This window comes from Urocampus carinirostris, chromosome 8 (genome assembly GCF_059441175.1).
Source record: "Urocampus carinirostris isolate Australia breed hairy pipefish chromosome 8, RoL_Ucar_1.0, whole genome shotgun sequence".
Lineage (NCBI taxonomy): Eukaryota > Metazoa > Chordata > Actinopteri > Syngnathiformes > Syngnathidae > Urocampus > Urocampus carinirostris.
Window position 1 is genome coordinate 31,528,861 of NC_142356.1, and position 15,584 is coordinate 31,544,444.

At 40.0% G+C, this 15,584-nt stretch overlaps 1 protein-coding gene across 1 annotated transcript in view; it reads right to left on the minus strand.

The window, feature by feature from the left end:
- The window catches only part of xylt1 (xylosyltransferase I), a 157,723-nt gene extending 143,199 nt beyond the window's left edge, over positions 1 to 14,524 (minus strand). Inside the window, exon 1 of the mRNA XM_088342384.1 lies at positions 14,174 to 14,524. Coding sequence (XP_088198510.1) covers positions 14,174 to 14,449 — 276 coding nt within the window. The 5' untranslated portion in view covers positions 14,450 to 14,524. The remainder of the gene's footprint in view (positions 1 to 14,173) is intronic.
- Positions 14,525 to 15,584: the final 1,060 nt, after the last annotated feature.

Sequence of the window (15,584 nt, forward strand, 5' to 3'; positions counted from 1 at the left end):
TCTGGCCACTCTCCCATACAGGCCTGATTGGTGGATTGCTGTAGAGATGGTTGTCCTTTTGGAAGGCTCTCCTCTCTCCACAGAGGAACGCTAGAGCTCTGACAGAGTGACCATCGGGTTCTTGGTCACCTCCCTGACTAAGGCCCTTCTTCCCTGATCGCTCAGTTTAGAAGGCCGGCCAGCTCTAGGAAGAGTCCTGGTGGTTCCAAATGTCTTCCATTTACGAATAATGGAGGCCACTGTGCTCATTGGGACCTTCAAAGCAGCAGACATTTTTCTGTATCCTTCCCCAGATTTGTGCCTCAAGACAATCCTGTCTCGCAGGTCTACAGACAGTTCTTTTGACTTCATGCTTGGTGTTTGTGCTCTGACATGCACACTCAGCTGTGGGACCTTATATAGACAGGTGTGTGCCTTTCCAAATCATGTCCAATCAACTGAATTTACTGCAGGTGGATTCCAATTAAGCTGTAGAAAGATCCCAAGGATGATCAGTGGAAAAAAGATGCACCTGAGCTCAATTTTGAGCTTAATGGCAAAGGCTGTGAATACTTATGTAAATGTGATTTCTTAGTTTTCTATTTTTAATAAATTAAAAAAAAAAGTTAAAAAAAAACTTTTTCACATTGTCATAATGGAGTATTTTGTGTAGAATTTTGAGATAATAGATTAAATTAATACAATTTGGAATGAGGCTGTAACATAACAAAATAATGTGGAAAAAGTGAAGCGCTGTGAATACTTTCCGTATGCACTGTACATACATATATATTCCTTTCAGATGCATTCTTACATTTAGGGCTGAATAAAACAACACCTAAGGGCCTTTTTCTGTTAACCCTTAATTAATTGGATGCATATCAACTTATCGTCCATTATGAACTGATAACATTACTTTTGTCTATTACATTGTAGGGAACATAAAGTAATAAATATTCAGCTAGCGGCTTGGGCAAGAAATTAAGCAAAATTGACAATTCCTCAGCTAAGTAAAGGAATTCGGTTATGCTCCAGGGTCTGAAACATTTTCATCAACCCCCAATGAGCATTTACGCTCGTAAGATATGTCAATACTTGCAAAAATAATATTCCAAAAGATATTACCACCACACATCGGCTGAGCAATGACATAGATTTCTTGAAAACTCTTACGTGTACCAAATTGTAACCCGAGTTTTCATTCTGATACAGGCAAAATGCTATTTTCATTCAATAGAAACATTTTGTAAATTGAAAGTCAATACAAATTGACAAAATTCTGTTGCAAAAATCATGAAAACGATCATATGATTATTTAAACGGTTGACAATCATTTGATAATGTATTAGTTGTGGATGACTTGTTTTCAGCATTGGTTGCACTTCTAAATAATACTTTGGGTGTAGTTTGAGGTGTCTTTAAATGGTTTCAAAGTAAATATTTTCTCTATTAAGTATGTGTTAACAATGCCCAGTTAAGTTTAAAGAGCCCTTATACAATTTTTACCCACCAAGCCTATCTGCTTTTATCTTACTTTTAGCATAGCTAGGTGCAGTCCGAAGTCAGACGTTTGAACGTAGTGCGGTCATGAAAACTGCAAAGCACTGCGTTTTTTTTCAAGGTTTTGTAGTGAGTGATGGAGTTTTGGCCATCCACAATTGTTAGGGTTCGAGTTTCAAAAGCGCCGACCAATCAGAGTTTTAATGATAGCACAAGCCAGTAAACGCAATTCAAAGTTTGCAAGCACCACATTATGCCACACCCACCGTGTGAACTCATTGAGTGTCATGGCGGATTCCGTAAACATAGTCCCAGAGTCAACAAATGAGAAGGAAACAAAGCTTGCACCGAAGAAGGGCGGTACATCACTTGTTCGGACCTATTTTTGTTTTGACGAAGCGGACGTGGAACAGAATAAAAACGTTCGTTGCAGTATTTACTTTCGCGTAAAAGCGAGTTCCAGAGGAAACACAAGTAATTTGTAACAGCACCTTAAAAATTATCACGGCATGTAAAAAGGATCACAAGTAAAAGACGAAGACGGTGCGCTAGGAATACATTAAGGAGCCACAGGGGCGCAAGCCTGCAAAAGTTTGGGAACCATTGCGCTCGAGGAAAGGATGTGAGGAGAGTGATTTCATGCATGTGCTCAAGGTTTACTTTTATTCTAGAATGAAAATTGTGAAAGTAAGAAAATGACTGTTTGGACTGCCAACCCACACCCCAACAAAGATGAGAAATGAAGAGTTTATTTAAGCGTACCTAAGAGAGACATACAAGCAACTTGAAAGAGGCTGCAATGATGATTTCAGCCAAACGATGGCATCAGTAAGTAGGATATTTTGAAGTTACGAACACCACCTTTAAGAAGCAGGTATCTGACCTATTTAACAACCGTGTGATAAAAGGACAGCCAAATCAAAGTCGGACACGTTAAACAACCTTGTATCAACCAGTCCGAACAACTTTTATTGGACAGCTTAACGGCCATGAAAGCAGAAAATCTGCCCGTTTTTGACATCCAGACGTTACGCTTTGTCCTCCAAGTAATCCTGTGGTAACCATGTACACTGTCAAACACGACTCCCATGACCCTTTCACCCCTGCTAGCATCTCTTATGTGCGAGTCAACAGCTCAGACATGGCCACGTTGAGTCACGCCATTAGGTTTTGTATTGCCGCTTGTGTGTAGTATTTCGAACATCCTGGCACCTGTTGACCGTTCCGAGCAAAGTCAGCAAAGAAGCACAAGAAGTGCTCGGACGGCTTACGCGGAAACCGACCGCGCAACTTTCAGCACCGGAGCTCTAAAGAATGTTTTGCTGATTCGTGTCTGTGTTTGAGCTGCTATGGAGATGCAAAACTTTGAGTCTGCACTCTAGAAATAGTCGGAAGTCCTAAAAGTCTGTGATGGCAAGATCTGTAAAATCAGCTCAGATTGGACCAGTCCTGCCATATGGAGATAGAACTGTATGAATCAATAAAACCTACAAATATATGCCATATTAATAATTCATGCAATTCCGAAATATAGGAAATAAATGCATTTCATTTGTTTATTTATGAATGTTGTCAGTTATTTTGTCATTTATTTATTTTGTATTTTTCCGTGTGTTTGTTGTGTATTATGTAATTTTGTCATGTAACTTCGGCATTGTTTTTGTCAATTCATTTTTTCAATGTATTATGTTACGGTATTTGTTGTTGATTTGTCCTTAATTATTTTCAAGTACTTTGTCGTGTATTTTGTCATGTATTTTGGCGTTATTTTGTCATGTATATCATATTTTTTGTCACATATTTATTTTGTTCTTTTTGTCATGTATTGTGTTCATAATTTTTGCACGTACCTTGTCATGTATCTCTTTAAAATTGTAGTAAATTTTCTCACGTATTTTGACGTTTATTTTTTGCATATATTGTTGTGTTTTTGTCATGCAGTTTGTCATGTATTTTGATGTTATTTTGTCATGTATGTCATATTTATTTTGTCCTTTTCGTTATGTATTTTTTCAAATACTTTGTCATGTATTTGGTTTTTGATTTGTCATTAATTTTGTCATGTATTTTATCACGTATTTTGTTGTTAACTTGTCATGAGTTCTGTCATGTATTTTGTTGATAATGTATCATGTATTTTGCCACACATTTTGTAGTGTATTTGTTTATGTATTTTGTCTTTTATAATGCCATCTTTTGTTATTTTGATGTGTATTTTGCCATGGAATTTTTGTGTGTTTTTTTATGTGTAATTCCATGTATTTTATTCTTAGTTTTTCATGATTATTGTGAAATGTGTCATTTATTATGTTGTTTATTTTTTTGACAACAAAATGTTATTTCAATGAGTAATTGCCTAAGCTTGGTGGAATAGAAAGGCATTGCAGTTGATCAGTGCACTAATCAATCAAAGCTGAGTCGGTCTTATTTGAATTATCTTTTGCAGCGACAAAGTACACAACAAAGTGCGGGAAAAACTATTAGACAATATACGCAACAAAATACATTGCAAAATACATGAGGAACTAAAAAAAAGATAATTAAATGACAAATAACATACACTTATTGTTTCCACCCGTCTCGATTACTGTTATGCACTACTCTCCGGTCTCCCGAAGTCCAAAATCAAGAGCCTTCAACCGGTACAAAATGCTGCAGCGAGGCTTTTAACTAAGACAAGAAAGTTTGATCAAATTATTATTAGCTAACCTGCATTGGCTCCCTGTTAGCTTAAGATGTGATTTTAAGGTTCTGTTGGTAGTATACAAGATCATGCATGAACTTTCTCCCTCATATCTTTCAGATTAAATTTTGCCCTATGTTTCGTTCCGGAGCATTCACTCTGAAAATGCTGGTATACTAGTGATCCCGAGAGCCAAGACAAGATCCGCAGGTTCGAGAGCGTTCTCCATTCGGGACCCGGTGCTGTGGAAGGCTGAGCCTTCCGAGATTCGATCTGCAACCTCATTGGAACTGTTTAAATCTAGGCTTAAAACTCACTTCTACTCCATAGCATATGAATAACCTATTTTTCATGTTGACAATATATGTGTATTGTTTGGTATTGCAAAATCCGTTGCAGCCTGGTCATCCTGGAAGGGGGATTACCTCATGAGCAGTCCCTTCTCAAGGTTTCTTTATTTTCCTCATGTTGATTTTGTCGAGTTTTTCCATGCCCTCGTGTAGGTTGGTGTAATATCTGTAGTCTGCAATAATCTGTGGTCTGTGCATCCGTTTGAGGCTCCTTGTGATTAAGGGCTAGACGAATAAACATGACTTGACTTGACTAGATAAATTGCATGTATGCATATATTTAGGTATTACGTGATTCATCCATGTGTTCATTTATTTGTATGGCTTATAGTTGTAGTTATTTATTTATCTATGCATTTATTTCTACATATGGCAAGAGTGGTCCTCCAGACCTAGCGCCCTTTTTTTGTTTCAAAATAAAGAAAGGTTTTCCCAGTGCGGAAGTGTGAAGGCGTCATGCGTAACGATTATGCTTTGACATCAAAGTATCTGAGGTTTGGGATGTGTTTCTTTTAAGTCTGCGGTGCGTCCCCACTTCCCCTCAGATGTGAGTACGGTTTCAGACTTCACGGCATTCGATAAAAGGTACTCAAAGACCTGAAATGGCAAATGGACTGTTATGTTTTGGTTTCATTTAGGTTACACACAGGTGTTATTGATGCAATCTTTGAGGAATTTTTGATTTTTTTTTAAAAAAACACTCATCATCCACAAAGTGTCGTTGGCTTGTGATTGTGAGGTTTGGGGGTCTATTTAAAGCGGAATAGCTTAAATTGCCACAACATTTACTTCCTCGGGAGCTCCAATTTAAAAGTCAATTACCAGCGCTAAAATGGCCATGCTGTGATCCACAACAGTGGCATTGACTGGCGCTTGAAATGGTCCAGAAACAAACACAATTGGCAAGGACGGGGCGTGATGTACGCAACCGTGGGTTGCTACAGCCTCTTCATGTCAACAACAGATGCTATTAAGTGTCAAATATAGAAGAGGTTATGTGACTTTTTCAAATCAGTGTTTTTCCATAGCTCAACCTAAACCAGGAGGTTTAACTAGGGGTGAAATAAGGTCAGCTATGTTCATTAGTAGTGATAATGCTGAAAAATATTAAATGAATGAATAAAAAAATCTCTGTACACTTAGTAAGACAATGAATTCTTACTTTTAAAAAATTGTTCGTACTTTTGCTGACTGTTAAGTATATTTAAAGATATTTTTTCTTATTGCAATTAATGGAATGCTACTGTTGTAGTTGGATGAAATTAATATTTATTAAAATGTTTGAATGTGTGTAACATTTTTTTTAGGGTTACTTGTTTTCTTATTTAATGTAATATTGATTCTTCTTCTTAAAAATAATAATAACAATAATAATTATATATATATATATATATATATATATATATATATATATATATATATAATTATATATATATATATATATATATATATATATATCTGTATATATATGATGGCTTTTGTTGGAAGCGTGCATTGACGTTGGTGACTTTTTCATCCGCGTTAACAAACGCATTTTGTAGAATACGATCGCACTTTATTGTTTAAATAAACGCGTTATTTAGACTAGGATCTCCCAATTGTTATAATTAGCTCGCTTTATTGTTTTAATAAGCGTTTTATATAGAATACTATCGCTTTTGTTGGAAGCGCAGCAGAATGCGCGTTCACGCGAGGGGGGGAGAATTTTATATACGGTGTGCATTACCGTTCTATTACGTTCACAACAAAAACAAAGACGGAATGGTTTAAGTTGTATTACATTCCCAACAAATGCAAGACGAAGTGGTTTTGGTTGTATGTTCGCCATTACATTCCCTAAAAGTGATATAAAAGTGAGATAAAACGAGGTAAAAGTGGTTGTAGTAGCGAGGGGATGCAAATCTCGGAAGGGATGCATTTCTCGGCATAACACCGGGCTGTAGAAATCATAACCGCTCAAGACACAGTCCCGTGAAGATCAAGATTTCAAGCTATGGCACCGAAGAAGCCAATATCTTATTATTGTAATAGTTTTTCATTTTGATTTTATTATCTTGTTATGAAATGAAAATAAATGTCAAGAAATAAAAATGGATTAAGACGAGGTCACTACGGTGACGGGGATCCATGTCTACCCCTTGAAGTCTCGAGCACAACTGACGTGTGCTCGGCAAATCGCGCTGTATATACGCGGAGAAAGGCGTTTGACCGTCACACGCGTAACACGCTAATTTCACACAATAACACCGCGATACAGGCGCAGAACATGCTAGTACCATGCTCCACCCACGATTACCCGCTGAAATTTCCCGTGTAACCACGCCCTGGCCGCGGCCAGAGCACGTCCTTCCGCGTCATTTCCGCGTCATTACCTCGAGTGCCGCCCGCGGTTAACACGTGCTCAAAGTTTTGAGCAGCTCAAAACTTTTTCGCGCGGCCAACCGCGTGTGAATTTCCGACCGCGAGTAAAGTACTGCTGTATCTTGTCTATATGGCGGTCGCAAAGCGTCCAACAGCGCCCAACAGCGTCTGCTTCACGGCCAGAAATTTCTGGCCGTGATTCAGCCTCGATATGCCCGTGAAAGGCTGTGTACCCGTGCTCTAAAGTATTGAGCAGCGCAAAACTTTTTCGCGCTGCCAACCGCGCGTGAATTTCCGACCGCGTGTTAAGCACTTCTGTATCTCGTCTGTATGGCGATCTCAAAGCGTCCAATAGCGTCCGCCTGACAGGCAGAAATTTCTGGCTGTGATTAAGCCGCAAACGGCTGTGTGACCGGGCCCTTAATACTGTACATCAAAACATAATATACAGTAAAATGCACAGGACTAATTGGGGACTACAGGATGTAGATGGGATGTTTTATTTTATTTTATTGTATTTCATTATTACAATTTATTTGTTCATTGACTTGTTGTGGTGGGATGTATCTTTCTCATATACTTATGTGGATACAATCTGTCTCTATCTTATGAAGATTTTCCCTCTTTTTTTTTCTTTTTATGTTGTTCACATTAGTAATCACAAATTCTTCACAATAAAAGGGAATGTTGATGTTCGCTGTGTATTGTCTATTGTATAATCCATTGCAGCCTGGTCTTTCAAGGAGTTTCTTAATTTTCCCCATGCAGAGGTTTTTGGAGTATTTTCCCTGCCTACTTGTAGGTTTCAGACCGGGGAATAATGTAATGGTGGGGTCTGTAGCCCTTTCAATCTCTCTGTGATTAAAAACTATACAAATTAATGTGACTTTTCTGTCTTACTTTCTTAAAGATAAATAATAGGTGTAATATTTGTGAGCACACGGGCATGGCACCAACGGTGGAGAAAAAGGCTGAGACAACGCCAGGAAATATGACGTCCCACACCATCTTTTTCCCTTGTCGCCAAAGGAAAGATTTGTAAATGATTTGCTCCTGGTAATGGAAACAACTAGAGCAATGTTACACGCTTTACAGTGACTAAGCAGGAAACTCTTCACAAGGCGAACACCCATTGGAAACATGGAAAACGACATAAGGGGAGAAAAAAGCAGACGAGCAGATGTGAAGCCCCCCAAAACTTCCTCTGCCTCCTGATGAAAGCAAATTGCTGAAAATCTGGCAGATGATTATTTCCTAACATCTCACACAAAGTCTGATGAGATAAATGTTTCAGTCTTGCCTCTTCTGAACTGACACCATACTTTGAGTTAAAGAACTTAAAAAAAAAAACAGATCAGTTTCAGAGCAGAAAATCTCTCCACACACTTGCATCACTTCCCACAAATGACAAGTTTGGCTCCTACCAGCTGGATTCCTAACTGCAACATATCATCTGCATCGTTCAAAAAGTAGTCACGTCAAAATGCAGCCATTGTCCCAATGTGGTTTCTACTGTGGTGGAGAAGTGCTGCTGTTCTTTCTTTGAGGAACCGTGACTCACTAAGCAACGCTTGCCGCTTATGCATCACTCTAATGCCAGGACAACGCGGCTTTACCGAACCCGGTACTCTCACAATCATGCATACCTGCCACTTGTAATAGTAAATGGGCAGCCAAAATTATGTAAAAGTCATGGATATAATTGAAGAGAACAAATGGCACATATTTGAATACATTTTAAGCCAATTTGAGGGATGTGCCAAGAGGTTGGAATAGTCCCGAATGCCAAAACAAACCCCCGGAGCTCCACAACCCTAGACAGTAACTATAGGGAGGCCAATAACGGATTAATTCGTTGTCCGTTTTACATTATGGGTAAAATTTGTTCACGCAATGAAAAATTCAACATACGAACTCCTATCCGGTATCGGATTATTTTGTATGTAGACGGACCAGTAGACGGAAAGTTTGTATTAAAGAGACTTAAAATCACCATTGTTTTCAGAATATTTTGTGCCCATAATTATGACAAACTGACCTGCTTTGGTGAGGAATCTTATTAAGTTTCCCAAACACAACACAACTACCTCAAAATGACCAATTGGAAAGAGAAAAAAATAATATAGTATAACCCTTGTTCCATGGTAACATGGTTCCAATTTTTCAATTTCTCCAGTACGAAAATAGAAGAAATCCGGCAAGAATCCTGTATTTTGCGAATCCACAAATATATCTGCAATTTAGAAATGTAACGTTTAACCTTGCTTGTGCATGTGCATTTATCAATACATATGACTCCTGTCTAAATCACGAATATATTTGTGTATCTGGACAATACGTGTGTAAATATTTTTGAGAAAAATCTCTCCCTATATGTGTTGGGTAAAACAGCTGTAGTATGTAGCTTACATTCCGTTTTGCAGTAAGTTCTTCCCATTTCAATTAACCACTGAGAAACACAATCTTAATTTTGTGCATCGGCCGTAATAACTGTCCATAGTTCATACATAATCCTTGCACTAATACACATTTCATAGAGCCCTGTTAAGGTGTCGCAAGCACCAGTCACCTTGGAGGGAAGAAGAAACGCAACAGCAGAGGAATCCACCAGAAAGAAGTGTCTGCATTGTTTTTAATTGTTGAGAAACATGGCAACAATTTTTAGCATTTATATATCACTTTATTCAAAACGTAAGCAATTTTTACTCCTTGGAAACACAACATGAAATTCAAACCCTTTAGTCCAAAAAATAAGCATTTTTCCTAGTAAATTGTACTGTTAGCAGATCATTTTGGGGGCGGCAGTACCTCAGGAAGTAGGATCAAGGGATCCCAGTTCGAATCCCGGCTTGTCCGTGTTACATGTCGAAGTGTCCTTGGGTAAGACACTGAACCTCCAATACCCCCAATAAGCAGGTTAGCGCCTTACATGGCTGCACAGATCACGGCCGCTATTGGGAAATGTGAAGCACACTGTAAAGCGCTTTGGGAAGTCATTGACTTGAAAAGCGCTATATAAATGCAGATCATTTCATTTTGCTTGTTTAATGTATTGATGTTCTTTCTTTCCCTAGGGTATTATAAATACATTTAACATTTGGCAGTCATCATCTGTTCCTCCAAGGCCAAAGCACTACCAACTGTGCCGAGGCGTGTATGAAAAGGGATATGTTCACAAAAAATTATCTTCAAAACCTAATGAGACGGACTGCTATGAAGACAATACAAGAAAAAAATCAAGGCCAGACAGCATCTTACTGTTTTTTCATTAGCGTAAGCAACACGTCCTTGGCGTGACTTTGAATTGTTAAAATGTCGGCAGGTGGGACCAACACTCCCACCGCAAAAAGAGAGTGCCAGAGGGCGAAGCTCGCGCAGTAGACAGATGACAGTAAGGAAGGCGCAGTTTATCACGAGCCATCGCCGGTGTCTACAGGTCGCACGCGGTCTGACGAGCACGCCTCTGGTAAACGTCTGGCACTTTTATAGAAGGAAAATGCTGCGTGATCGCCAGACGCACAACTGCGTCTCGTTTCTCCAGGGCAGCTTAACATCTTGCGAGACCACGTGAATGAGAAGTCCCATTTTCACAAATTTAATGCCGCCCGTCAGGCTGTAAAAAATGAATAACGTGCTGAGCAGAAGTTCTGCTCCAATGCAAGGCAGCTTAGTAAACTCAAGGGTGCAAGGACCCGGTGGGTTAAGAGTACAAATATACCTTGGGGACGTTTATTCAATCTTTTTAGTAGCTATATTATGTACAGGTTTCCATCCACAAAAATGCCACATTTGTATTCGTAATCATGAGAAAATTATAATAATAATAATGTCAGGTTCAATAATTGTGCAAACAGAAAAATCTTGGAAATAATGTATTTCCAGAAAAATATTTACTAGCTCTAACTGAACAAAACAAGAAAGGGGAAAAGCAGGGATTTTTCTCTTTTTGAGGATTAAATTCTCATGAGAGTACTCTGATATCAAGATCACAAAATATTATTTACTGGTTGATTGACAAGCAACAGAGAAAAATGGTGGCCAGAAGCAAGCAAGTAATCACACAATGCAGCAAGTCCTCGGAGTTCCCTTTACACCGTACCTCGAAATATTTGTGATGTCAATTTTTGTAACAAACCTTGTGACATCACCAAGCACACACCAACAAAATACACCAAACCATGTATCATGGCATAATCAGGTGTTGGCATCTGTGCCAATGCCAGTTATTGGTAATCGTGACTCTGGGTAATACCTGTATCAAAATACCCACTGGGGGCCATTCAATAATCATTATGTAAACTTACATTTTGATTTGAAAATTTCTGGCATTTTCTGCATTAGTTGTGGAACATAATGCACAACCGGGATGCACGATTTCTTCCGATGTCTCAAAAATATACGTCTTAAAAAACGTTGTGGAGCAACCCTAGTAATAATTACAAATATTAATATAACAACACCTAGAATAAAAAAAACCTACTGAAATAACTTGAGCCAATCAGAATGTGAATCAACCAGGTAGCTTTTTGCATTCAACAGTGGGCAAAAAATCACAGCCAGCTTTAAAAATTACCATGACCCCTTATCTAGAATGAGCACCACTATTTTGCAAATGACAGACACTCTTCTATTCTATATACCACAAGTGTCAAACTCGTGACCCGAGGGACAAATATGGCTTGCCGCACCATTTTATGTGACCCGGGAGAGCTTAAGACTCATCTAAAAATACACTAGTCCAGAGTGCTTTGACCAAAAACTAGTTCCCACAATGCTTGTCAACTACCATTCGCATGTGACGACTCACTGTCACTGCTCAGCAGTGTTTCCACATCATCGCCAATGGTGGAATTGTCAAATAAATAGATAGATAGATAGATAGATAGATAGATAGATAGATAGATAGATAGATAGATAGATAGATAGATAGATAGATAGATAGATAGATAGATAGATAGATAGATAGATAGATAGATAGATAGATAGATAGATAGATAGATAGATAGATAGATAGATAGATAGATAGATAGATAGATAGATAGATACTTTGTTCATCCCCGAAGGGAAATTCACATTTCCAGCAGCATCCCTGAGCTGAGAACAATCGAGAACATTCAAAATTCCTGACACACTAGTAAAAAAATATGTTGATCCCATATATAAGATTTGGTTATTTTGTTATGTGTATGTGTAGTGATATTTTGAGAATACATATTTACCATGTGTGAAGAGTTATTTGACATGAAACAGTTGTTTCATTTATTCAACATGCCATTCAAGTTCCATCAAGCCCTTTGAGGACAACAGTCGGGCTAATGTGGCCCTTGATGAAAATGAATTAGACTATCTATCTATCTATCTATCCATCTATCTACCCTGGTCATATACCTTGAGAGGGGTGACCGACAGCAAGACAAACACATACAAAAAAGAAAGAAAATAAAAACAGGGAAAAAGTAGCAAAAAGCACCCGAAAAATTTGGGACCATGGTCAACCCAAATGCCCAAACACCCAAACAAGTTAAGCACCTCAGCTTTCGTCCCTCCAGATGAAACGGGACACAAAAAAGCGGCCATGTCACTCGGGTCAGGGTGACACAACACACTCTTCTGTTCAACAGCAGGGCCCGACAGCTTTCACTGGTTTACCCCTGCCGCAACATACAGGTGCCCTGCTCATCCCTTAAAACACGTCCAAACATCCCACCATTCTTTTACAACACCTCTCCACTCATCCCTATCACCAACAAAAATGAATTATACACCATGTTATAAATATTAATAAATTGTTGTTACTTTCTACCAGAAGTCCACTTTAAGAACCTGACCCTCCATTTCAGCCCATATTAGACACACCAAAAGATGGATTTGAGAACCCTATGCATGCCGTCATTGCTCCCCAGAGTGACCAACATCACTGAGTTCACGTTTCATCCTCAACCTTGGTTAGCATTTGCCTTTACAGTGATATGCCTCCTTCCCAGTGTTGAGAGTAACAATTCAAGAAGGAATGCATTCTTGGAACACAATTACTTTCCTTGGTAACGAGTAATCTAGCGTGTTTTTAATAAAGGTTTGTAACTCAACTGTCGTACAACATGGTGCGTAATTCCGCTACATTTTAAAAGCGGATCAAGAATTATGTCTTCTCTCTGACAGGCTCTTTCTCGCTCACAAAGCATTGCACTACGGTACTCTCAATCCCACAGTATCACAATTCTGATGATATCACCTACAAAGGGTGGGCAAGTTTATGTCTGCCTACAGAATACAACTGAACACAGGTTTGATATTTTCTCCCGACGGATATTCAGATATTTTTCCTACGGTATATACACACATCTAAGCCATATTTAAAACTATAATATAAAATACTGAAATCTGGGGGATAGTTTATATAAGAGTGTTTGGCTGTGTGTCACCGGTACAGAATGGAAGACAGCGAATAGGAAGCGGATCTGGAAAATCAATGGAGGAAAGGTGTGCATAGGATTTACAGTAAGAGTTCTGAATTATTTGTGAAATTATTTTTGCAATGAACCATGCCTGGAAAAAAAAATAAAAGGTCCCACCTGCCGGCATTACCTATAAATGAAGACGGAAATATTCGAGTTGTTTGAAGACAAAACACAAAATTAATATGGGGTGTTTCAGTTTTGTTAGTTTGCAAGTTCTCAGGATTGCAAAAGCCAAGAAATATAAAGGGTTCACCACTTCCACAGACTGGTGTAGTTGTTTCCCTCTATTTATTTTATTATTTAGCTATTTTTAGGCAGTTTTAGGGGGTCGGCTTCGATATGAGTATTTACAGTAATTTTAAGTCAATAGTTACTTTTAGAGTAAAGCGCTACCTTTGGGGATCAGTTATCACAACCCCCCAGTCCTTTTTATGGTGTAACCGTAACTAATTACTTTTTGAGTTAGGTGCCCATCACTGACCATAAGAACCTGACACTTAATTTTAGACCGACCAAAGGATTGATTTGGGAACCCCACGCATGCCCTCATTGCTCCCCGAGTGCCCAACATCACCGAGTTCACGTTACATCCTTCCATGCTTTGAATTCGTCTTTCCAGTGAGTTGCCTCTTCCTGTCCTTTGCATCCGAGGAAACAAGAGGCCACACGTGTGTGACTGCAAGCGGGCATGCTGGGATTCGCCTCCCGGGCTGCCTTCGTGCAAGACAACAAATAACAAGCGCGCTGTCGGAGGCCCGCTCGTGCGCTCGTCTTCTGCACCGGTGGTACGAGGCTATCCCGAGCCAGCGGCATCGCTTCGCCTAACGGAACATGTGTCTTACCGGCTGCTGTATGTGCCGAGAGGTCCCTCGCTGAGACGGCGGGAGATGCTGCCGCCTCTGCCGCTGCAGCCCGTGCTGCAAATCGCCGCCAGCGGCTTTGTCGCCCGCTCCCCGGTCCCTCCTCTTGGAACCTCCGTCTCCCCGGTCGTCTTGGTCCGAGTCCAGGCTGCTGAAGTTCCACACGATGAGCGTCTGCAGCAGCAGCACCGACAGGGCGACGATGAGGGCAGACCGAGACCTGCGGGCTAGTCTGCGAGCGCACGCCCCGCCGAACATCTTCGCAGCGGGCAGCGCCGGAGCTGGAGGAGCAGCCGCGGTGTGAGTGCAAGAGCAGTGCTGTACGGCGAGGTTAGAGAGTGGGGAGAGCCGTGCGAGTAGGGTGATGGGGATTGAGAGAGAGAGAGAGAGAGAGAGAGAGAGAGAGAGAGAGAGAGAGAGAGAGAGAGAGAGAGAGAAGGGGGGGGGGGGGGGGGGTGGAGGTGTTAAGGACCGTGGAGGCTGGGAGAAGAGCAGCAGCATTGGAGGGAGAGGAGGGGGCCATCGTGTGGTGGAACTTGGTGTGTCGATGTCAACACTTTCAATTTTTCATGAGGCTTTGATGAATAGGCGAGAGACATACGGGGAAAACTGAGTGAGAGGAATGGATAGCGTGAAAGAGAGTAAGACAGTGAGAAAGAGAGAGTGACAGATCAACGAGAAAAAGAGAGGGAGCGGGACAAAGAAAGAAAAGGAAAATAAAAAACTGAGAGAAATAGAAGAGGGGTAAGAGCAATAGGGGGCGTGGTGAAATAGAGATACAGAGAGAGCATGAGCTGGGAAAGTGAAAGGATAGAGAGAGAGAGACAGAATGAGAGAGAGAGAGAGAGAGAGAGAGAGCGAAAGGAAGAGTGAGAGCAAGATATAGAGAGAAAAATAGAGAGCGGGAGAGGGATAAGACAAACAGATAAAGGAGAGGGGATGAGAGTAAGTTAAAGAGTGTTTGGGAGAGATACAGTGTCGTGAAAAAGTATTTGCCCGTCTCCTGATTTCTGTGTTTTTTGCATATTTATTACTCACAAAGGTTTCAGATCATCAAACTAGTTTTAATACCAAACAGAAACAACCCAAGGCAATACAAAATGCAGTTTTGAAATGTTGATTCTATTTTAAGGCACCAAAAAAAATCTATCTGGCCCAATGCGAAAAAGTAAATCCCCCCTGAACTGAAAAGCACATTGGGCCACCTTTGGCAGCGCTAACAGAAATCAAACATTCATGATAATTGGAAATGAGTATTTCACAACGCTGTGGAGGATTTTTGGCTCACTCTTCTATGCAAATGTGTTTTAAATCTGCCATATTGGAGAGAAAGACAGATATAAAGAGGGAAATAAACAAGAGGGTATAAGAGAGGGCGGGTTAGGTAGAGAGC